At 37.3% G+C, this 25,529-nt stretch overlaps 2 protein-coding genes across 5 annotated transcripts in view; one reads left to right on the top strand and one right to left on the bottom strand.

Annotated features, from left to right (window-relative positions):
• The window catches only part of ACO2 (aconitase 2), a 29,718-nt gene extending 15,642 nt beyond the window's left edge, over positions 1–14,076 (bottom strand). Inside the window, exons 1-7 of one of the 3 annotated variants that reach the window (XM_081957675.1) lie at positions 13,947–14,076; positions 7,716–7,858; positions 6,001–6,259; positions 4,754–4,846; positions 1,961–2,119; positions 1,511–1,661; positions 791–895 (exon numbers count right to left, since the gene is read on the bottom strand). In XM_081957675.1, coding sequence (XP_081813801.1) covers positions 791–895; positions 1,511–1,661; positions 1,961–2,119; positions 4,754–4,846; positions 6,001–6,259; positions 7,716–7,789 — 841 coding nt within the window. In that variant the 5' untranslated portion in view covers positions 7,790–7,858; positions 13,947–14,076. Of the gene's footprint in view, positions 1–790; positions 896–1,510; positions 1,662–1,960; positions 2,120–4,753; positions 4,847–6,000; positions 6,260–7,715; positions 7,859–12,459; positions 12,620–13,813; positions 13,862–13,946 lie in introns of those variants that run through there. The other 2 variants (XM_081957674.1, XM_081957673.1) reach the window with 2 other exon arrangements.
• PHF5A (PHD finger protein 5A) lies at positions 13,342–23,652 on the top strand. 2 transcript variants are annotated; one of them, XM_081957681.1, is made up of 5 exons: positions 13,342–13,357; positions 14,269–14,405; positions 16,375–16,398; positions 19,464–19,630; positions 23,006–23,652. In XM_081957681.1, the coding sequence occupies exons 2-5, from the start codon at positions 14,354–14,356 to the stop codon at positions 23,093–23,095; spliced, it is 333 nt and encodes a 110-aa protein (XP_081813807.1). In that variant the 5' UTR covers positions 13,342–13,357; positions 14,269–14,353; the 3' UTR covers positions 23,096–23,652. The 2 variants fall into 2 exon arrangements, with proteins under 2 accessions (XP_081813807.1, XP_081813806.1); XM_081957680.1 differs by lacking the exon at positions 13,342–13,357 and having other exon boundaries at positions 14,186–14,405.
• Positions 23,653–25,529: the final 1,877 nt, after the last annotated feature.

Here is a 25,529-nt window from a genome sequence, read left to right as displayed (position 1 = left end):
GGCCAGAAGTGCTTTATGGGCCATAAACAGAGGTGAGTTTCTGGCAGTTCACCCCGGATCAGGCGAACCAATAGTGGCTGCGTCGGGAGGCTCCGCCCAGAAGCATTGCGCGAGTGCATGTGCGCACAAGCGAACCGGTAGTAAAATAAATTGAAGCCCACCACTGGCCATAAAGCACTCTTTCAGATGGTTGTTAAATGGCTAGTTAAAAGTTGAGGACTATCTGTAGGAGTAATCCAAATCTTGACCAAATTAAATAAATTGACATAAAAGGATAATCACATAATAAATGCAAACCTGAAAATTAAACTATCTCCGCACTTTCCAATCTCTTCAAATATTTTTCAGTCTTTCTGCATTTATACCCAAAAAAAGTACTTCTTGTTTAACAACTGCCTTGTATAAATGGCCATTTGCAGTTACAATGGTAATGAAACAGTAACTTTGCAACAATCCTCCCATTTATGACATTTGCATGTCTGTAAAGCAAAGAAAAGCTGAATTAAGCTCATAAGCATAGTCCCTATTTCATTTAGCAACCATTCTGCTTAACAACTGAGTTGCAGGTTCCAGCAATACTTGCTAAATGAGGACTACATGTGTGTAAGCATTATTATACCACTATCCAAACTGTTGAATATTCATTGTTCATCACCATCGTCTCTATGAAGCAATTGTTAAACTTTCATCTTTGTTTTAACTTTAACTTTATCTCTGTTTCGTAGGAGGGAGAATAGTGAAAACAAATAACAGCCTTCGGTAAAATCTGACCACTCATCAAAGATCTTACCAGCACGCCCAGTCTTGGATAAATATGTCTTCATACGGTGATTGTAAGGGAAGATTGAAGTAGTTGCACCAATCTCTGCTCCCATATTACAGATAGTTGCCATTCCTGGGGTTGAAAGACATTCAGACAAGTGAAATTGGAACCCAGAGTAAATACCATTCATAAATGAGTTTACTCCCAAAACATGTTTTATATAAAGATAGGCGGTAAGTAGCATTTTATGTCTTTTAGTTAAAAGCAGTAACTCTTTAAGGCCAAAATAGTTGAATTCCATCTCTGATTCTTTACAGTCATTTCTCTTCCTAGTCATGACTGGTCCCTCCGGACTAAATTTATATTTAAGTATTATAAAACATTTATTTTCCTGGACAGAATACCTCCAATTGCTAACAAATGAAACCAAAATACCATTGATATTCTCCAAATGTATTAAGATTCTCTCAAGTCAATAGTTCAATGACAGTTCTGAACTCTTCTTGGTCATTCAAGTTTGATGCAACTCAGCTTTATAAGTATTTTCTAACAGACATAATAAAGGGCCAGCATAGAGCAGCATTTCTCATAACACTGCTGTTCCAAATGGCTTAATAGCTGTCAAGTATTCATAATTACAAAAAGTATGTATTTTATCCAGTGAAATATCACACTGTAACATCCATAATAGTCCATCATCAATGATCAAACATTCATTTTCATTAATATGAAATGGTTGTTCCTCACCTGTACAAGAAATGGAATCGACACCAGGCCCATGATATTCTATGATGGCTCCTGTACCACCTTTCACAGTAAGTATACCAGCCACTTTAAGGATTACATCTTTTGGAGAACTCCAGCCTGATAGCTTACCAGTTAATTTTACTCCAATCACCTGAAAACCACCAATGAAAAGAGATTACATCACTTAGATTTAAGTAAAGATTCAATTCCTCAAATCTTTTGTGCAATATTTTAGAGTAATTGGAAGTACAGAAATAAGATACTCTTGAGATTTTAAAAAAATCAATTACTATTAAGGCTCTTATATGTTTAGCACAGTGGTCAGTAAGAATAGGAAAACTTCAGAATTGCCCCATCCTAGGAGCATATTTAGCAATGTAGCATCTCCACTTTTAAAAAATACTTTTCATTTGCTGAATAAAGAAACATTTTTATTCTTCTTTAATTTACCTTCGGACATTTAAGCTCCCAGGGGATTCCTGCCATGACATCAACTGCATCGGCACCACCGACTCCAATACAGATTCCACCCAATCCACCACCGTTGGGAGTATGGGAATCGGTGCCAATAAGCATAACACCAGGATAGGCGTAGTTCTCCAGAATAATCTGAGACAAACAGTACAATGTTTTTAAGCAAAGATGAACAAACTAACACATTAAAATGTTTTAAACGTCTAGTACAAAAGTGGGACCAAAAGTGCAGAGTTTGTTAAATATTTCAAAAAAATTAAAACCAAGTTAATCATAGAATAAACTTAACAAGTAATAAGATTGCGCCATCCCTTTTCAACTCGGGCTTCCTCCAGATATGGGGACTTCCAAATTCCCCAGCTAGCCCGATGAAAGTTTGGGAGTTAAAGGTCATACATCTGGACGACATCCAGTCATTGGAAAGACTACTTCTCCTAATTCCTTGCAATCTTAAATTATTGTTTATAGTAATCCTCAAAAAAATAGTAGGGGTAAAAAATAACTAATTTAGAAGTAAAATCCAGGGAAAAATTATTTACCTGACATTTTGCCCATCACAAACCTGTTCCTACAGAGTAATGCCAAGTAATCAAGAGATACCACCAGAGACATTAGTAACCCAGAGTGAACGAACAGTAATTTCATCTTGCTAACATTCAGCCTCAGCCTGTTCTACCCCATTCAGTGTCTCACAACATTCAGAGACACTGGATCAGCACATAGATAGCATTACTTAAATATACACCCAAGGTGGTGATGTACAGTTGAGCACCATCAGTACATTGATGATACCAAACTCCAAACCATTTGATGACTTCTCCCAGTGACTTTATACAGAAGTCAGGGAAAAAGGGAATTAATATTTGTAAAGGAGAGGTTGCTTGGCAGAACTCTCATCCCCACAATCAAATAACGTACCTATTAAGGAAGGAGCAAAACTACTGCAACATGGCTCCTCAGAGCGACAACCCTTTCTTGTAGTCCAGAAGGGTACCATGTTGAGGATACTGAAGGCTGCTGAAAGGTCCAATAGGACCAGAGGTGTTTATCCACCTCCAATCCAGGTCACAACAGAGATAATATATCAGAGAGACTAATACTATCTCAGGCCTATGCCTTGGCCGCACTGGAAAGATCCAGATAATCTGATTCTAGAGTGTGCTACAGCTGAACTCCAAACATATTGTTTTCCCCAAAAGGAAGATTAGAGACAGAGCTATACTTAATCAATGCAGATGTAACTAGGAAGGACCTCTTGAAATGACATACCATGATCTCTTTAATGGATACTGAATCACTTCCCAGAAACAATGTGTCACTCTGTTCTCCTAAAGAGCCAGAAAGGGTAGGAATCAAGCCCACAAATGGCCAGGGAAAATCTCAAGAGCCCCCTATCAACTTAATTAGAGTTCACAAGACAAAACTGATCTGATAGGTCCGGCTTGAAACACCACAATGGACTTAATCTATGATTTTTCTGAACCCTAACCCTGAATAATTTTGTCAGCCAAATGCCATTTTGCACTGTCAAGGCAGCCAGCGAGAAATCTACATGCCACCCTTTAAGGTATAATAGAGTGGGTAGCTATAAAAATTTAATCAATAATAATAAAGATAATTTATTTAAGAGGGAATTTGCCACTCTAAACAATGCACAGTCTGCTGATACAGTAAGGGAGGAGAAGTAGTTAAGCTTCTATGGCTTTATCACCATGGAGTAAGCTTAAGACATGCTCAGATAGTTTTACTTTGAAGTTTTCTTGCACCAGCAGTCACTTCATTTCCTCCGAGCCTTGAAAAACCAAGGAGTTGTCAAAGAAACAAAAATATCACACACTATCCAACAAACATTATAACAAGCTCTGACTCCTAAAAATATCATTTTAATTTGTGGATAAGAAAAATCTACAGTCCTTCAAAATATTGGCTGTCAATCATTCATCTCAGTAGAAAAAAAATACATAATGAACTTAGACAAATTCCCCGATTAGTGAATTCGATTCAAAAGATTAAAAAACAGCACTATATTTTAAGAGATTAGTGCCACTCATAGAATTATAAGAAATTCTACGTAATTAATTATCGTATTTTTCAGAGTATAAGATGCACCTTTTTTCCTCAAAAAAGAGGCTGAAAAGCTGGGTGCATCTTATACACTGAATACAGCATTTTTTGCCTCCCAAAACTCCATCCCTTCACCAAAATGGCTGTGCATAGCAATATGGAGGCTTTCAGAGAGCTCCTGGGGGCTGGGGGGGGGGGCAGAAATGAGCAAAACATGGGCCATTTTTTGCTCAATTTTGCCCCTCCGAGCCCCCAGGAGCACTCTATAAGCTTCCTAAAGGCTATCCATGCCCTTTTTTTGACAAAAAACTGGCCCTTTTTTTGCTCATTTTGTCCCACCCCCAGGAGCACTCTACAAGCCTCCTAAGGGCTATCCATGCCCTTTTTGTGGGGAAAAAATGGGCCCGTTTTTGCAAAAAGGCTGTTTTTGGGAGGTTTGCAGAGTGCAAAAACTTTTAAAAAAAATTTGCCTCTTTAAAACCTTGGTGTGTCTTATACTCCGGTACGTCTTATACTCCGAAAAATACGGTACTTGACTTTTTGATCTCTTTAAACAGTAGCTAGAGAATTTTATGAAGTTGGGGCTGAAATCCCAACAGTTACTGTCAATCAATATTCAGAATAGTGAGTATCCAATTTAATACAAATTAACTTCCTTTGTCTCTAACCTTGCCTAGTTTTCCCTTAACAAAGAAAAAAAATTACCTGGTGAATAATTCCTGATCCTGGTTTCCAGAAACCCACTCCATATTTGGCACCTGCTGTGGCTAGGAAGTTGTATACTTCTTGATTGATATCCTGTTTATGTGTACAAAATTAAACTATGTTCGTTAAATATATTCATTTGAGCAGGACTGGCTTAACTAGTCAGGAAAATCTAAGTGACAGTTTCAATTGCATGCACTTTCATTATTATTTTAAGAGTTTCTCTTCAGAACTCTTTACATAAGACAACAAAGTGATATCAAAATGCTGCAGTGGTAAGCATTGTAGAGAGGATTCATCAGGGGTTTTCAAATTCTCAGAATGCCTGATCAAAAGACAAAGCTCCACTGATTGTGTGGTTTTGTTGATAACAAAAGTGGTTTGCCGCTGCTTCCTTCCAGGATGTCTTTTTCAACTTTCCAGCCTAATCCATAATGCGGATTCCCCATCCAAGTACTAGCCATTAATAAGACATCATAGACTATTAGAATAATGTTTTCTCCTCCTGCAATGAACTGATGTTTACTCATCAAAATATCTTCTTATTAAATACAAAAGAAAGGAGGATGTGTGTTCTTAGGGAATAAACAAAATTAAGCAGTAATCTGTATGTTAAATCTTGGACATCTATTGAGACAGAATCTAGCAATGAAAGGATTTTCCTCTACAAGGAACTGGCTGAAGGTTTTAAAATGATATTTACAACAACTCAAGGGACTTAACTAGAACAGATTACATTCACATGGTATGATTAGATGCAATGTCATTGCTCATTCATCCTAACTTATTATGAGCCAAATATTATTTGCTACCTTATAGTGCAGCTGCAATTTATTGCCTTGGAACAGACCAAAAGAGGGAAGAGTTTCAAAACTTTCAAAGAAGTTCAAATGACTAGCATTAGAATTCAGAAAGCAAAGTCCATAGAGGAATATAATAAAAAATGTAAATTAACTACCAAAAAGCATGCCAAATAGACAATTCTTGAACAGCAATTGACTAGAGAACAGTTAGGATTTTATAGGATCTATTTTGCATTTGTTCTCTCTTTGGCCTTCTGCAAGATAATTCTCGAACCCAAAGTCTGAGACAGGACAGGCTACAAGTTTATCTTTCAGGCCACAGTTCTCCAGAACAATTCATGTAAAATAATTATTATCTTATAGCGCAGGAGTCGAAAGTAAGGTGGGCTACATTTCACAGTAAATTTAAACCAATTATTTCACCGTAGGCTAAATAATATTAACCTTTGCTCTTCGAAGATCTTTTTCACCACCTAGCTGAGCTTCAATAAGGTGATCACAGTGGATAGTTGAGGGCACTGCCACCTTAGGCAACCCACTACTGATGAACTGCAACATGGCCATCTGGGCGGTGGCATCCTGCATAGCTACACGATCTGGTCGCAGACGCAGATATGTCTTGCCTCTCTCAATATCTTGATTGACAGGATCATCTAAATGGCCATATACAATCTTCTCTGACAATGTAAGGGGATGGTCCAGTCTGTTGGAAAGAACAGGCAAGGAACATATATTTTAACTCATACATGTTATTTATATCGCATATTTTAAACATAAGAATTTTAATGAGAGTCTTAAAAATCCTTCCTGTAACTGTACAGCAATAACCGGTTAAATGATCACCACTGGAGACAAAAGCCATAAAGAAACAGTTCTCATACTGTACAATCTAATGTTATTTCTGAGCCTATTTCTTTATTTCAGCTGTTATTAATGTTACATTGCTTAGATTCATACTTTAAATTGGAAACTCAACATCTGTCTATGGTTTATACTAGTAAGAAAGCAATAGATAAAGAAGTAGCAATGTTTTGGAAAACCTGTACCCAAAATCAGACTAACTGATTTCATTGATTCTTCTCTTGAGATATTATGCAGTATGCATTTTTGCCCGAATCTCATGAGAGTGTGCCATAGACTGGCCAATTCTATTTCATAGGGTTTCAGCTATTGTTTAAACTTGTAATATTTATTTAGGTACCGTGTTTCCTAGAAAATAAGATCCAACCAGAAAACAAGCCCTGGCATGATTTTTCAGGATGCTCGTAATATAAGCCCTACCCCCAAAATAAGCCCCAGTTAATATCGTCAGTCAGACGGATGCATTTAGTACCATATTTTCCTGAAAATAATACTACCAAATTGTAGAATTCTGCTTCTTCTGAATCTTCCATTGTTCAGCTTCACTAAATGTCCTGGGCTTTATCCACCATTTTCATATCCTGCCTAACTATAAACATTTATGTCTTATTCACTTTGAGTTGCATTTTTCCTAAGCAAACATTCCAAAAAAAAAAAAATACTGTTTCAGACTTTTCCTGCACCTATTTACTTTCCATTTTATAATACTCTCTTGGGCTACAAGAAGAAGAATAGTATATTATTTTCTAACAACTGTCCATCACAAAACTGTATGGTGACATTATCATACTGACAGTTATTTTAGATTGTCTCTCTAACATCCAACAATAGTACTTGCCCTTTTCACAACAGCTTCTGAATGATCTACTATTTTCACTGAGCTATCCACAACTCCAGAATCCTTTTCCTGATCGCTTATCACTTCCTAGGCTGTTCAATTTTAAAGGTAATCAATGCACTTTATAACTGATTACTCTAAACTGCATTAACCATTTTCTTCTAACTTTCCCTCAAATTTAATTTTATTTACAAGCTTTATATACTAAGCATTCTGAAAGTACGCTAACATCTTAGCAAGGAAGGAACTTGATTCCAATGCTACAAGATACAGGCATAATAACCTTTAACAGCACGTTTCATCTAATTACCTAATAGGATGATAAGGAAACTAACCTATACTTCCCTAAATCTTCTATGAAAAAACTGGCATATTTTGGTCCTTTCGAATTAAAGCCAATGAAGCCTTCAGAAAACTACATACTTCTGTGTAATAACAGCTATATTGTCTTCATTCTTACCTTTTCCGAACAATGTTGATATTTTTTTCAAGCTGTTCATACTGTATGTATTCATTAGGCTCAAACTGGCTCATGGCCACTTTGGACCGTTGGCATAGGAAGGTAGATACATGGTACCTTCGAACTCCTTTACTTAACAGTTGCTGAACAGAACAGATAAGAAAGCAGTTAGCTAATATCATTGACAATTACATTTATACCTTCTGTGTATAAATATATAAATAAACTTCATCAGGACCTTTACGTTTTTAGGAATTAAAAAGGTCTCTGCAGGGGACAGAAAGCTGGAAGTACCATTTTTGAACAATGTATTTATTAGCATATTTTTCAGACCATAAGATGTACCGGTGTATAAGACGCACCAAGATTTCGAAGAGGTAAGTAAGAAAAAAAAGTTTTTGTCCTCCCCGGCCCCCAGGAGCACTCTGCAGACTTCAGGAGAACTGAGGGAAGGCAAAAATGCCTCAGGTTTTGCAAAAAATGGCCTGTCTTTCACTTGTTTTTTGCAAAAGCAGGGGCAGTTTTGCCTTTCCCCAGCCCTGCTGAAGCCTGCAGAGTGCTCCTGGGGGCCGGGGAGGATAAAAACACCCCCGTTTTTGTGAAAAATGGCCTGTTTTTAACAAAAATGGGATGCCGGGGGGCGACGGCTTTGGGAGGCCAAAAATGGCTGTATTTGGTACCGTGTTTCCCCGAAAATAAAACAGGGTTTTATTTTGTTTTGACCCACGAAATATGGCCTTGGTCTTATTATCAGGGGGGTATCTTATTATTTTGGGGATGCAGGAGGCAGCAAGCATGGGACTGCATGTCCTGTCGCTCCCATCGCCTCCCCTCCGTTCTTTGCGCCAGCAGAGTGGCTGGCCGGCACTGCTCTGATGTGTCCTGTCACCGCCCTGCGTCGGGTTGGACTTTCTTTGCCAGGGGGACAATCTGGGGAGTGAGAGATTTAGGAAGCCTGGGTTGGCGTGGGGCAGTTTCTCCAGTGAAGCGTCTGATTCATCCCCAGGGGTGAGCGTTTTGCCTCCTCTCTGCCCCTGCTTGGAAGCTGCAGAGGAAGCCTGTCATGCCCAGCAAGGGGGGGAGAAGAGACAAGAGAAGCCACGTCTCGCTCCACCCCTCTCACTTCTCCTCCACCCCACCTGCCACCCCTCTCGCTAAAGAGACGGTGGGGAAGGGAAGCAGATTGGATTCTGTTAGCATTGGGGTGGGGTGGGAGGAGTTGGGCTGCAAGACACGCATCCTACCCAAGGCTTGCAGCTCCGTCGTGTTTCTCGCTGTTTTGTCCAGGGAAGCACCCTGTAAAAAAAAATCTCACGAGTTCAACTTCCCTGGACAAAACAGTGAGGAACACGACGGAGCTGCAAGTCTCGGTTAGGACGCATGTCTCGCAGCCCAACTCCTCCCACCCCGCCCCAATGCTAACAGAATCCAGGCTGCTTCCCTTCCCCACCATCTCTTTAGCGAGGTGGGTAGCAGATGGGGTGGGGGAGAAGTGAGAGGTGTGGAGTGAGACGTGGCTCCTCTTGCTGTCACTTCTCCCTCCCCTCACCGGACATGGCAGGCTTCCTTTGCAGCTTCCAAGCCAGGGCAGAGAGATGACGAAGGGTGAAACCTTCACCCCTGGGGTTGAATCAGATGCTTCACTGGAGAAACGGACCCAGCCCAGGCTGAGATGGTGGTGGGCGGCGGCAGTGGAGGTGCTCTGGTTCTGCAGGGAGAGCTGGGCCCAGGCACTGTGAGGCTGGGAGGTGCGGGAGCGGAAGAGCCACTTGCGCAACCCCCCTCTCCAGCCATGCAGAGTGCCATTCACTGGCATTTCAACGGCGCCAACCCACGGGGGTCGTGCAGTGGCAACAGGGGCTCACGCGGCTTGGTGATACCCCTAGGTCAGTGAATGGCGCTGTGTCCGGCTGGAAAGGGTTTTGCCGGGTGGCTGCTCATTAGCATGATTGCTTCATGGCTGCTGTGTGCGCTGCTGTGACAGCGCCACATGGCTGTTTGCCCCTGAGGCTGTGCCCGGCTGTGCTCTTTGGGAGCCCGCTCGCAAGAGAGCAGCCACCCGGCAACCCCAAAACAATAAGCCCTCCCCTGATAATAAGGCCCAAGCCATATTTTGTGGGTCAAAAGAAAATAAGACCCTGTCTTATTTTGGGGGAAACACGGTATTTATTAAGCATATTTATCTGATCACCTGTGTACCATAATCACTAGAGAAAGTGAACAAATTAACAGTAAAGAAAAACCAGTAATAATTCTGGTTATATGCAGAGATGGATATCTGAAACCAACTAAAATGACCCTGTGCTCATTTTAATACAACTTGCAAAGATTACTTTCTTATAGATCAGTTTCTATTTACTATAGTGAATATGGCATACTTAGAAAGCAATATTAATATTTAAATCACCAGATTTCTATTTTTAATGATGCACAATATACTGTTTAATAATAACAATCACTCTCGCTCAATCGTAATTATTCTTATTCCTCCTAACTGTTTTTAAATTGTATTTTAAACGTTAAATCTTAATTTTATATCGGGTTTTTACAATTGGGGTATTTTAATGCGGGTCTTTTAACTGTCTATATGATGTAAATTGTTTACCTCCTCCGAGTCCGTGTTTGTGTATCTGTATGTATGTTCTGTATGTACGCCTATGTGTTTTATATATTTTCTGTGTTTTATATGCCCCATTGTACGCCGCCCCGAGTCCTACTTGGAAAGGGAGCGGCTAATAAATTCAAACTTATTATTATTATTATAATAATTCAGACGACAATATCTCAGGTCCTTGGGAAGGACTCGATAGGTACAGTAGATAAAAATGCAAAATCCAGTCTAAACATCTGGCTAATTGTGTGATGAACCATACAATAACAATTTGTTAAATGAATATGCTGCACAACAATTTTAGATGGCTCAAAATTGTTAGAATATTTAAAATGAGGGGGGGAAACCCCTGATACACAAAAACAGCCAACACAGAAGAACAATGGAAATATAGAGTGCCAGTTTGGTGTAGCAACAGGCTACAAAGCAGGAAACTGACTTCAGGTCCCACTTTAGCCATGAAAGGCAGTTGGATGGCTTTGGGCCAATCACTCTCTCTCAGCCCAACCCATCTCACAGGATTGTTGTGGAGAAAATAGGAGGCAGGTATGTTGGGTATGTTCACAACCTTGAGATATTTGTAAAAAAATTAAGGGCATGATATAAATAAGTAATAAATAAAGACACCCACAAGGGAGGAGGAAGAAAGGAAGCATTATCATATCATTTTTATAAGTAACAGAGTAATTAATTAATATAGGATAGTAGCTCTTTTAAGGGTTTTTGATAACTGTATACAACTTGATATATCTCCTTTTAGGCTTAGGAGATAAAAACAAAAAGTCAGTGAGAAGAATTTATTGTTCTGATGCCATTTAATTCAAGTCTAATATAAAAAGCCATTAATATTTTAATCATCATGTTTATCCAATAGTAGCAAGTTCTGCCAAATTCAGAGATAATTCAAAAGAACTATTCCCATAAAAGAGGTACTTATTCCAATATAAAAGTACAGGATTATATATTTACATAATAAATACTCTGAAGCCATGGTTTTCCAAGTTGACTAAACAGCATGCCTTAGTGTGAGATTTGAAAAAAATTGTAAGAATTTTGTACAAATGTGTTCCAAATTCTATATATACTCTATATATTATATTGTTGGTTTGGTCCAGTGGTTAAGGTATCAAGCTAGAAAATAGGAAACCATGAGTTTTATTCCAGCCTTAGGCATGAAAGCCAACTGGGTGACACTGGGCCTGTCACTCTTTGTCAGCCCAACCCATTTCATAGGGCTGTTGTGGAGGGGGAAAAAGAGGGAAAAGCATTAGATATGTTCATTGCCTTGAGTTAAAAATAAAAGCAAGATAACCATAAAGACATAAAAGAACTGAATGATAAGTATCAAGTTTACATAAGCAAATTGGGATCCAATGATTATATGAATTGTTGCTTGAGAACTGCTTGAGAAATACCTGCTAAAGATTTCTCTTATTGCATCTCCTTAGTAGAAAAATTATGCTTGTAGAGTTCCTAAGTATGTTTGAAAAGGCTGTGACTTTATTCATATCAAGACATATATTAATCACCCCCTGCTCTAAAATGCCTTAAAATGGGGATTTTCCTGCACAAAAGACAAAACAAAGCAATATGCTAACACTAAAACCTGCACTTTTATTGCAAGCACTGCAATTCATTAGGAGTTCAGAACAGAATCATTTGAATAGGGTAGGAATTGAATCTAGATGGCCTAATTATTTCAGGACTATAATACATGACATCACAGCAATATTCAGCATAATGACGTTAGGAATACTTATCACTCTCACAATGACCTATGTTGCCTCGAAAAGCAGGGCAGAATGCCAGTCACCTTGCCCTCACCTTGGCTGCAAGGGCAGAGAACTACCACGCAGACTAGCAGTACAAAAAAGAGAGCAAAAGCTATTAATGCACATGCCGAGGAGAGAAGTCGATTTGCCGCTTTGCTACCGAGCAAATATTACTCCATGCGCTCCAGAGGGCTGCAAGCAGGAGGAACATGCTGACCTACAGAGGAAGGAGAATGCTAAGAACCCACGAACAGAACAGACGAACCCACTTCGGCTGCCGTCGTCGCCATCAGCTAGATGGGAGGCACTCGCTTTTTACCTCGGATCTATTAGCCACCCGCCCCATCGCCACTTTGCTCACCTGTAACCGACTGACTAGGACATAATAGGGGGCCATTTTGTTCACTGACAAAGATGAAGTCGCCTGGCAATAGCGTCACGCACCGACGTTTTATAAAAACGTGCTGATAGGCGGGGCTTTTTAAAAGGCCATCATCACGTTTTCCTTCCCAAGAACTCAAGAGACACAGTCTCCTTGGCCCTGGAAGTTATAATGCATGTAGTTCCGGTGGGTTGAAAGATCAACAGGAAACAGTTTTTTTAAAATTCCGCAGTTGTCAATTATTGTATAAAGAGACCTGAAAAACTTAGAGAAACTCATCTCCCTGGTTGGACAGGGCTACTACCGCTTTACATTGAAAATTTTGTTTTTGTTTCTGTTTCAAACGCTGCCTATATAAAATAAAAACATTCAAGCGTTATTTTAAATTCAATCTACTAGGCTCCGATTGCGGGTGACGTATGGGCTTTATCATGAAAGGACTAGATAGTCTTTGAACGTCTTTGAACGTGAATTTTGCCGGAGCAAAATTTGCAGCGGATCATCAAAATGCAAATCTGCTCCAAAGACACAGCAAAGTAGTTTATCAGATACTAAAAAGAAATTAAATACCTTATGTAATGTGGGAGAGATAAATGAAAATCTAGATTCTAAAACTACGTATTTATGCCACTAGAAAAGCAAAGGCAGTTAATCTTACGGCAAGGTACAGTTTTAATTTATGTCTTGTCCTGACTTCAGTGGAGCTTTTTCCCTAGTAAGTGGATTGTATTCTTAAAGGCAACCTGATTTAATTATGACAGTCCTGCAATTTGCAATGCAATCTGTTAAATGCATTAAGTAAAACTACATTGACTGCAATTAACGTGAAAAGAGGGAGTGCTTGGTGCATGAGAGAACAGACACTATAGAATTAAAAGTTGGTAAAGTAAAAGCTATAAAATTGCTAGAAAACTAAAAACGGAAAAGTTATAGGTTAACTAAGGTTAACCTTTATTAAAATTCAGAGTGGTCAGTAAAATTATAAGATGAAACAATATTTGTTATAAAATTAAGAAACTGGAGATTAGAAACAACAATGTAATAGTAGAGCATGTCGCATATGATCAGCCTGATTATTCTAGCTGGAAGTGAACACTCAGATTTTAACGTTATTGTGCAGAATTTGTCAACAGTTTGTGTTATGATGTTAAAGTCATAAAAGTATGTAGTACAATTTGATACGCACAAATAAGTTTTTGTGCATGCCTCTGTAAAATGATCAGAAAGCTTTTGAAGGATACACACGAATTAAGGGTTAGACGTGGGGCTACTATAGAATCCAATTCCCCCTCACCAGCCAAGCTTTTTTAGGATTAAATAAAAATTCACTTACTCCTTTCAATGCAAGTCTAGCCTTTAACTGCATGCTGGTTCCTAAAACTACGAATTACATGTCGACACTTTGTTCTTTATTCCTTTCAAATATTTAAACGCTTTTAAAAATGCTTGTTTAGAGGCACGATTACCTGCACTTAATATCATCTGCATGTTATAATTCTACTTTTATTTATTTAAAAAAAGGCTCTTTCTTTAGTTTAGACTGCCTCTTTCGAGTCTTTTATATGAATCCATCTACACTAAAGGGTAAACTATACCATCGGTGACGGTAGATATAAGGGGCGGGCTTTTTCGGGTCCTAGAAGAGACAGAGATACTATTTAATAATACGTCAAAACTTCATATTCTCCTTCTTTATCTAAATAGTTAGTTCTACAGTATTTTAAAGCTTGAAGCAAGAGGACGCACTTTTCTTTCGCTAAGAGAGGAAGCCCTCTGTTTAATTCGCAGGACTTCTATCGTCCTTTGGGACCTAAACAGTAGAGGTCACGGGTAAAACGTCGTTAACAACGGCGCGGCACGGGAACCTGAGGGGATGGCTAAACATCATCCAGATTTAATCTTCTGCCGCAAACAGGCGGGAGTAGGTGAGTAGTCCGTTACAGAGAGAGCCACTATTGTTCTGCAGCCCGTACCTGAAGGAGAGTTTTGTTTAAAAGATGGCGGGCGGGACGGAGAAAAGTAATTCTAAACTCTGCACGGTAGCGATTCAAGTTAATTTCAGTTACTCGCTCCCAACCGGCATGCTGGGCAATTCTGCCATGTTTAATGGCATGTGCTGTAGCTAAAAGCTTTTTGTAAGCTGGGTGGCTGTACAAATGTGATTAATAAAAATATATATATTTTAATATTAAAATGGGTTCTTTAGGCCAGTCATCCCCTCAATTCAGAACAACCTCACAGGGTGGTGGTTGTGGGGAAAACAGGCGGGAGTATTACCAGTACGTAGGTTCGCTGCCTTGAGATACTTATAAAGTAATAAAGGTGAGGCTAAAAATAAAATACATCACCCATTTTCAGGATCAATGTCTCCATCGTGTAAAAGTAAAGTGCCCAAAATGGGTAAACTGAAGAATTTGAGAGTAAGTACGGCTGGGCAAGAAGGCAGGGTAATGATAAAGGGAGTGACTGAAATTAGAGCGTTCTGAAATTGTTCCATTGTGTTGTGTTAGAATTCTCCTTATCTAGGATTTCTGAGGAATGTATGCTGAAAGTGGATGGCAGGTACTGAAATGAACCAAGAGGAAGAGGAAAATGAGTTGAGCCAGAAAAATATTTTTCTTTTTTACTGCTGGCACTTGGAAAACTTCCTTGTCTGCTTTCCTTTTTCAGAATGGACAGGAAGGTTGATAAGCAATGACTGGGTTGGACAATGGATTAAGTAGAGTGTTCTGAAGATTATGCCCTTTTATTTGTATATCATTTTTATATCTTAATATCCTAGGCCAGATGCCCATTCTTTTTTTAAGGTTACCCAAAAAGTGTGTATCAGGTGATTCTGATTTCTGACAATTCAATCCAACAAAATTAAAATTAACCACAAGAAAGGTTACAAGAAAGTAGTAGAGTCTTTGCCTGTTTTGTGCATCCAGTTAATTATGACTTATTCAATAAATGCTTATATAGCATGATATATGTAACCATTTTTTTTCATATACATATATATACTTACTATTTTACATGGATATAGCAAAAAAAAATTTTTTTTAATTTACTGGCAACAAGATCCTTTAATCTACAGTTATGAAATTCTGGCCTCTCCTTTTTGTTAGGAAGCTGAGCAATAAAGCATATGTGTCTATATGCTACTGACGATCCGTGAAAAGCTGGCATTATAAAGAATCCCTAGGAAATCTATATAATGTGTGAACTATTTGTTGCACCAATGAAAGCTAGAATGGCATTTTAGCGGGAATATTTTATACTTTGCCGGTTTGCCTTTTGGCATTGCGTTGAATGCTTAGGAAATTTGTGAAATATTAAGCACTTCATAGCATTCTATAGATTGCCATTCTATAAAACCTAATTACATACATTGACAGTAATATAGACATATGAGCAGTGTGGTGGCCTAGTGGTGAAGACATGCCTCCCAAATCCCAGATAGTGGCAGATGTTTTTCTCTCAGACCACAAACCTAGCAACTGGAATGTATTTATGGTGGTTACAGTGTCAGGTGATCACCTTTTGTGTCGTTCTGACAAGCAAAGTCAATAGGAAGCCAGATTCACTCAACAACCAAGTTACTTACCAACTGCAGTGATTCGCTTAACTGACGAGAAAGATCATAAGATCATTAAATGAAATATCATTAACTGTCTTTCTTAACAACAGAAATTTTGGGCTCAATTGTGGTCATAATTTGAGGATTACCTGTATGTCACTAAGTCTCTGACTTAGTGGAACATAAACCTTCATTACTGTCTTTAAAAACAATGATTATCTCACTTCACATATGCATGAATATTAGCATAATAAAGGGAATGCATAATATTTAAATTGGTGTTTAGTTTTGAACTCTAAATATCAATATGACTTTATTTTTTGCTATTGCAGCTATTGGGAGACTATGTGAAAAATGTAAGTATAGCGTCATATATATTTGTTGTGAATTCATGCCGGAATCTTTCAATAATTGGCTAAAATAACATCTTTATTTTGTGAATATAATGAATTTCTTGGAATAATTTAAGATAAAATAATTAAAGGTTTGAATTCCATTTCCAAAAGCTGTTTTGATGCATGCAGAGGTGCAGTTAAAACCTATCTGCAAATTCTAAAAATTATTCTGTGATCATGTGGCATCTGCAAAAGGTCCGGTTGCCTATAGCTCTATTTTCATGTGCAAGTAAATTCTATATGTAGATACTCTTTGGAACTAAAATTCATATACGTAGCTGTATAATTGCACATTGAATAGACTTGCGACATACCTGACTAGCAACTCCTTTGACCTAAATCAGGAAACTTGGTTGATTTGGTATTGTGTTTCCAATAAGCTAGATAGTTAATTAAAATATGAGAGTAGCCAAAACATTTTATAATTTGATAATAAAATATTAGAAATATTGAAATATGAAGGGGGAGTGTGATAACCTGTCACTAAATACTAAGAGATTTAGTAGCTCTTTGAATTGAGACTGAAAATGGTATAGAAAGCAATGTAGGTGACAAGGTAATAACATTAAATGAATGTGTTTGCCATTTCCAGTTGATAACTTTCTACTGTATTTTAAATCAGCTGCTGTTTCTGAATTATTTTTCAAAGACGGGCTGATACATAACCATACTATGATCAGAAGATAAAGCATAGCAAATCTGTGTCTACAAATGTGAGAAGTAACAAAAAGGTCTACAACTTATATGAAATGTTTTAGCACCAAATGATAGCTTAGAAATATTTTGCTGAATCAGCTCACAGGTGTCAGTTTTAATACTGTATACATCAAATATATCGCTGGTCCTTTCAGGCAAGCCGGAATATAAGCAACATATTTACCTGAAAGACAACTATGGAAAGATACCTCAGCAAAGGAAAATTGGACCAAGAAAGGCACCTAATTTCTGTGCCAGCTTCCTTACAGATAAAGAAATAGCAACATAATTAGTTCCAGATAGTTTTTTTTGTGAAGATTTTTTTTAAATAATGCTGCTAGTGGCATGACATGCAGTTTTCCTTGACTCTAAGGTAAGGGATAAGTAATATTTCAGTGGATATAGGAGGATGCATTATCATTTCACATTATTAGAATGGTAGCCAAAGGTATCATCCTGACATACTGATGGATAGTTCTGCTGTTTCTGTGGTGGTGTCAGGGTTCCAAGTGACACCCCCAACGAAAGAAAACTCAGAGGCTTGAGTTTCCTCAAAGTTCCATTTTACTAGAGATTTCATATTGGCAGGCCTTCCAGGTCTGATAGGTTTGTTTTTAGGCGTGTTAAACTATTCTCAAAAGTAATATATCTATTTCAGCCATCTTTATTTTTTTAGTTATAGCTGGCAAATATTGATAGTGAAATTCTAGGTACCAAATGACTTCAAAAAGGTTTGCATGCTTTATACAGAGTGCTGAAAACTTGCCATTATGAGGCAGAAGCAATAGTGCAAGTTACTATAGACTAGGAAAATATGGATAGAGAAATGTAGTTGTTAAACTTCCTCATGATCAATTGCTTCATGCCACACTAATGTCAACCAATAATTTTATTCCTTCTGGAAACTAGAAATTGAATGCTGGTGGCAAGATTTTGAGCAGAGGAATTATAGTTTTTCCCATCCAATAAAAATCGAACTGAACTGCAAAAAGAAGTCACTTGTTCTTTCAGTAGGAATAAACTTACATGAGTTAGGGCACAGATAATAATAAATGTGAATCTCTTCATTGGTAGGTATTTCTAAATCTATATGGTCCAGGGCTTGACATTGTCTTATTTATATTTTACTGCATTCATTGATGTGTATTATTGTTCATTTTCAACTCCTAATCACCACATAGATTTTCCCATAACAATCTGTCTCCAACCTGATATTTCAACTCTTCCAACTTCAATCATCGCCACTGTAACGGAGTTTTTTCCCCTTGCTGTTGGTCACGCTCTTCTTTCCCCCAACCTTTCTCAACATCAGGCCCTTCTCTAGGAAGCTAGGTCTTTGCATAATGTTGCCAGAGTAGAATAATTTGAGCCAGGTCATTTTGTGCTTTGAGTGAGAACTCTGGATTGATTTGTTTGATGATCCATGTGTTTGTTTGTTTTTGGCTTACCATAGTATTCTCTGGAAACTTCTTCAAAACCAAAGTTCAAAAATGTCAATGTCCCTCCTATCCCACTTCTTCAACATTCAACATTCACTTCCATAATGGGTCACTGGGAGTTTATTTAGATTCCTTGCCCAGTAGTGATCTTTATAGTTATAGAGACATTACAGCACATGTATCTCTTTTCCAAGGACTTCATATCTGCTCTACCAAGTGCTAGTGGCAGTATGTTTTTTGCTGCTTGTTCCTTACACTCAATTGTTGATTCTAAGACATGTTATCTATCACTTCAATACCTTCACTGCCAATATTTCATTGACTTCTGTTCATTCTGTGCGATTCCGCCCCCTACACTGACTTCAGTGATGTGTTTCTAAATTGCTTTGTTAGCATTGTCTAAATGCTACTTGTCTTTTCAGCATTTTTGTATAGTGAATAAATAGTTTATAAACTCTTGAGTTTTCCATCCTAAGAAAAATTGTAAGCTTGTATTGACAAAATATTATTTTGGATTGAGTCATTATATTTGTTTGTGCCTAAACTTGATAGTGCTTTCTAGAAGAAAGAAAAAGGTTAGAGTTGGTTAAAGAGGATTCTTTCCCCATACACTACAAAATGGTAGTTTGATTAAAGATATGGAGAAAGTCACTTATATGCCAGTTGCCTTTTGCAACTTCTAAATGCAGCTTGCAAATAATGTAAGGTGATATATTTATATTTGGATGTTAAAAACCCACTGCAAACATGTAAGGTGAAAGAAAAAAGTCCAGTGACTACCTTTCAAATACATTTCATATGTAATCAATTGGACTACAGCTTTGCTTTGTTTGAATGTCATCTTCTGTATATCTCTTATCTCAAGTGAAATGTGTACAATTTTGTTTTCAGGTGATGGCAAATGTGTTATCTGTGACTCTTACGTACGGCCTTGTACACTGGTGCGCATTTGTGATGAGTGCAACTATGGCTCTTATCAAGGACGCTGTGTGATATGTGGGGGTCCTGGAGTCTCTGATGCTTATTACTGCAAGGAATGTACTATTCAGGAAAAAGATGTAAGTTTTTAAGATTTTTTTTTATTGTTATCCTTTTAAACATATGTACATACATACAGTGCATTCAGAAAGTATTCAGGCCCCCTTCACTTTTGTCAATTTTGTTATGCTTCAGCCTGATTCTACAATTGCTGAAATTTATTTTTTTCCTCATTAATCTACACTTAGTGCCCTATAATGACAAAGTGAAAACAGAATTTTAGAAATTTCTGCAAATTTGTTAAAAAGAAAAAACTGAAATATTACATTGGCATAAGTATTCAGACCTTCACTCAGTACTTTGTTGAAGCATCTTTGGCAGCAATTACAGCCTCAAGTCTTTTTGGGTATGGTGCGACAAACTTGGATTGGACACCTGGATTGGAGGATTTCCTGCTACTCTTCCTTGCAAATCCTCTCAAGCTGAGTCTGTGAACAGTCATTTTCAGGTCCCTCCAGAGATGTTCAATAAGGTTCAAGTCAGGGCTCTGGTTGGGCTACTCTAGGACATTCACAGAGTTGTCCCTAAGCCACTCCTGTGTGGTCTTGGCTATGTATTGTCATGTTGGAAAGTGAACCTTTGACCCAGTCTTAGGTCCTTAGCGCTGTGGAACAGATTTTCATTAAATATATCCCTGTACTTTGCTCCATTCAGCTTTTCCTCAATCCTGACCAATTTCCCTGCTGCTGAAACTCCCCCACAGCATGATGCTGCCACCACCAAGCTTCACTGTTGGGATGATATTCGGAAGGTGATGAGCAGTACCTGGTTTCCTTCAGATATAACATTTAGAGGCAGACAGTTCAATGTTGATTTCATCAGACCAGAGATACCTGTTCCTCTCAGTCTGAGAGTTCTTCAGGTGCTTTTTTGCAAACTCCAAGCAGGCTTTCATGTGTTTTGCACTGAGGAGAGGCTTCATCTAGCCACTCTTGCCATAAAGCTCAGATTGTTAGAGGGCTATAGTCATTGTTATACCATCTCACACAGGATCTCTCGCGCTCAGTCAGTTCTTAGTTACTTCTCTTACTAAGGCCCTTCCTCCACCAATTGCTCAGTTTGGGCAACCAGCTCTTGGAACAGTCCTGATTGTGCCAAAAATCTTCCATTTGAGAATTATGGAGGCCATTGTATTGTTAGAACCTTCAGCGCAGCAGAAATTTCATTGTAGCCTTCCCCAGATCTGTGCCTTGCAATAATCCTATCTCTGAGCTCTGCAGGCAGTCCCTTTGATCTCATGGCTTTTGCTTTGCTACAGTATGCATTGCCAGCTGTGACAGCTTCTATAGAGAGGTGTGTGCCTTCCCAAATCACGTCCAAAGAATTTAATTTACCACAGGTTGACTCCAATCAAAATATAGAAACATCTCAGCAACGATTAAGAGAAATATGGGGCAACAGAGCTAAATTTTAAGTGTTTGTTGCAAAAGCTCTGAATACTTATGCCAATGTGCTATTTCGGTTTTTTCTTTTTAATAAATTTACAGACATTTCTAAACTTTTGTTTTCACTTTGTTATTATGAGGTACTGAGTGTAGATTAATGAGAAAAAAATAAATTTCAACAACTGTAGCATAACAAAAGGGAAGAGGGTCTGAATACTTTCTGAATGTTTGTGTATGCGTGTGTGTAAAAACAATTTAAGAATACAATACACACACACACAATATTCTTAAATTATTGTTGCTCAAAAAACTATGTAAACTTTGGGCATTTGAATTTAATATCTGTACTTTTATTTTTAACTAATATGTGCCCTCTTATATTAAACTACCTAAAAGTGAGAATTCTTATTCAAATTTTCTCAAATTAATTTTTGGGCATACTTCTATATCTTATTGTTTAGATTATAGGAGGTTAGAACTAATTGTTTAAAGAAACTTCTAGTACTATAGTACACAATATCATTAAGAGTAAAAGAATTGAAATGGAAATGGGCTGGTCACATAGCAAGAACTAATGGCAGGTGGACCAAGACAGTCATAGAATGGATCCCACTTGATAGACCTAAAACAAAATGGATGATGACATCAGCAAGTATTGTGGGCCCAATTGGCAAAATAAAGCTTAGGACCATATTGGTTGAAAAATTGTGAAAGAAGACTTCATCCTGCAGTGGATAGACAATGGCTAAATGATTATGATTAGTTGAACATTAGGGTAGGAATTGAATAAATATACAGTAGTTTGGAAGATAATTGGAGAGCCAGTTTGGTCCAGCGTTTAAGGCACCATGGAGACTTTTGAGCAGTAGTAGACTCTTGAATTCTATGAAATCTAGTTGACCGCTGAGAGCCTGACTGCTATGAGCCACAATGGCGCAGTTGTTAGAGTGTAGTACTGCAGGTTACTTCTGTTGATTGGTGGCTGCCTGCAATCTGGAAATTCAAATCTCGCCAGGCTCAAGGTTGACTCAGCCTTCCATCCTTCCGAGATGGGTAAAATGAGGACCCAGATTGTTGGGGGCAAAATGCTGACTAAACCACTTAAGAGAGGGCTGTAAAGCACTGTGAAGTCAGTATATAAATCCAAATGCTATTGCTGTCAATCTCAGCCCATGATGGCTGGCTCAGGTACCAAACTGGTTGGTCAATTCCTGTCACAACCAATGGATCAATACTTGGTTCAATGAAAAAAGCAGACCCTGCACTTGTAATGATAGGAAGAAACAAAACAGTTGAAAAGATAAGAAAACAAATATGTACAAAAATCTTTCCCATTTTAGCAGATTGCCTTTCAAAAGTCATTCAGATTAACCAAAAAAACAAAGTATTTCATTAAGGTACAATATTATTCCACAAGCATCACGAGTGGGATTATTTTTAGAAAGTTAGTATATCTGCCATATACTGTGTCTTTCTTTTTAAAAAAACTCTGTACTTTGAATATATTATATCCATTTGCTTATACCTTTACTGGATTTTGCTCCTTTTTGTTGTCTATGCCTGCTTCATTGTTTTTATTTGTTTATTTGTTTCAAATTCTACGTTCCTGAGTTTCAGGAAAGTGCTATTCAAATAATGCACCTTTTGGGCAATTACAGTTGATTGTAGGATTTTATGAAGAAATTACATTGAAATAAATCCTACCCTTTTGTATTTCTATGCTAGTCTCATCAAATTTAGTGGCAAGTTTCTTTTAAGTAAATGCTTTGTAAGATTGCAGTCTGGAATGTAAAGTACTATCTCTTAATTTGATATTAGGAATAGGACATCATAATTATCTATAGGCAGTATGTGGGTTAATACAGGACATAACATATCTCATTCTTGCACACATCCATACACACAGACACATATTTTATTGGAATTGTGATATACAGATACTATGATTATTCCTTTTGGAATCTATTAGGCATAGCTTGTTCTAACTGTTTGTCTTTCGTACCGTTCCAGAGAGATGGCTGTCCCAAGATTGTCAATTTGGGGAGTTCAAAAACAGATCTCTTTTATGAGCGAAAGAAATATGGCTTCAAAAAAAGATGATCCCATCTCCATTGTGAAAGTGCTCCTGAAAAATTTTGGACTTCATTTTTATAGGAAAGCAATTAAATTAAATCGAATACTTTGATGGAAAATATTGCTTACTAAAAATTATTGACATTTTTCAATGAAAACAAATATTGAGTTAAATATTATAATTTGAATCACTAAATAAGTAAATTGGAATTCAGACCATGGATCTTGATAGACACAGACCTTTTTTCTGACAATTCTTTCATGGTATATTAGGTCAAACCCAAGGTTTTCTGAAGAATTTGATTAGTTGTTATTTCAGTGTTGTGGATTATATCACAATAAAGTTTTATAATAGTCTAATGAGAAAACTCATATCTACATTTCTTGATCTTAGGTTGGTGTGTGTGTGTGATTGTTGTTAGTTTGTTAGTTATCAGGGAGTTAAATTCAGGCATAAATTGGTAGTGGTAGTTTAACATCCATAACAATAAAGGGCTATAAACAGTAATTTAGAATTGCTCAGTGACTGAGACAGCATACAAGCTGAATAAATCAATAAAGAACAACATTTGGTATTACCCTAACTTGTGTTTCTTGCATCAGTACAATATGATTATACCATACAACATTTTTTTCTATGAAAGTTTATCTGCCCTTTGAGCCATACTCAGATTATTTACTTGTTTATTGTTCAGCAAAGGGTATTGTACAAATATAGTATCTGAAATTCCAGGTGCTAATCATGAGAAGCGGGATTTTAAAAGTTGGGTGTGCATATTTTTATTGTGCAATAGTCGTCCTAGTTACAAAATCAAAATTACAAAATGTCATGAGTTATTATCAGCTATCAAATCACAGCCAAATTTTATATATGTTGTAGTCCATTTAGAAAAAAAGCATATGGTAATTATAGTGACTTTAAACACAAAGGTAATAAAATACATATCCACAAATCAGGTTTAGGAAAGGAAATACCCTCACATCCTCCTAATCCTGTTCTCAGGCATTCTTAAGGTTTTTAGAAAGACATAATTTCCAATTGTTTTTATTCACTTCCATTGTATTTAATTATTTAAGCATATAAACTCATACTGCAGACTTGTTACTCAAATGGTGTTTTGGAATAGGACATAACCATGTGATTTATTTAACAACTACATGATTAGGCTGTAATGTGGCAGTGAATCAGTACACTGTATTTCAGCCTCCCTCAAAACAAATATTTTAATGTACTTGTTTAGGAAATAGTAAAGAGAGAATTGGGGATCATACATTATTTTTAATAATCTTTTGGTTCTTAAAATATGCAAATTGCAACCAATTTGGTATTTTTAACACTTATTCTAGGAAGATGTTTAACATTATAATTAGAGACCATTTTATTCATAGAGATTTAAATGGAGGAACATGTACTGTGCAAGGATCTCTCAAGGGTGGAGTTCCTTTACAGAATGTAAATTTTAACATTATCACAATATTCCCTAATGGACTGCATTACTTCAGTCCAAATGAGTGAATAATCATCAGTAATCTTTAGGATGTAAATATAGAAAGCAGGAATATACCACAAAGTAAGCCAAATTCATTTCTACCCCATACACATGAACCATATCTTAAGCCCATTTGTATCTATTACCTCCCTGTCCTTCCCCTGCCCTCAGTGTATATTTGTTTACCTTTATTCCTTTTTATGATCATTATAGAATATAATAATTTTGTGGGAGATGATCTATTATAAAAACTTTTTAAAATTTCTCTTGCGTGTATTTTGTGATCATGCAATAAGTAGAAATGCATAAAAATTCTAAACACACACCAGTTATCAGATGAAAAATTTGGAACTTTCATTCATCACTTAATTTCATTGGCCTTTAAATCAGGCAAATGACAAAATATTTTTTTTTAAAAAAGTAGAGGTAATATAGAAACTGTTGTCATCTCATCATGAATTAATAACTACCTAAAAATTATGTGGCAAGTTTTAGACCGCTAGAATTTAGCGCAATAGGTATTATAAAACACACATTGAGAACTACCATGTTTCTTTGTAGGGCTTTAGTCATAATTGAAGGGAAGTACCAAGTCCATGGAACATGTTAAAATATGTGGAAAGATAAAGAAGTGATCTGGGGAAAACAATCTTGTCAGGTGTCTACTGTAACTAATGGGCATTCACAAAACAGCAGTTTTCTTTTTCTACAATTCTCATTCATTGCAGTGGGGATATGCAGGACGTATTTTTATACATTGGCTTCCTTTCTCAATATATGCTTGTACATACGGTGGTTCTGTATAAAAAGGCTGTACAACTGCCTGAAAATTGCAGTATTTATCCAGACCAGGATGGAATTGTAACTATTAAGCTTGGGCTCGATCATGAGAGCAGACATGAAAAGACCTATAACTAATTATCTGAATCACTTAATCATGTGTCTTTCTGAATACAGCATATAATGGTTAT

Source organism: Natrix helvetica, assembly GCF_964273705.1.
Source record: "Natrix helvetica genome assembly, chromosome: 6".
NCBI classification, from domain to species: Eukaryota; Metazoa; Chordata; class Lepidosauria; order Squamata; family Natricidae; genus Natrix; species Natrix helvetica.
This window is presented reverse-complemented; position numbering and strand designations above follow the sequence as displayed.

What these genes read in the sequence shown, in the direction of transcription:
- PHF5A (XM_081957681.1), top strand. Translation starts at nt 14,354, where the DNA reads ATGGCTAAACATCATCCAGATTTAATCTTCTGCCGCAAACAGGCGGGA. An exon ending in CCGCAAACAGGCGGGAGTAG is followed by an intron (nt 14,406 to 16,374) that starts GTGAGTAGTCCG and finishes TTGCTATTGCAG; the next exon opens with CTATTGGGAGACTATGTGAA. An exon ending in TGGGAGACTATGTGAAAAAT is followed by an intron (nt 16,399 to 19,463) that starts GTAAGTATAGCG and finishes TTTTGTTTTCAG; the next exon opens with GTGATGGCAAATGTGTTATC.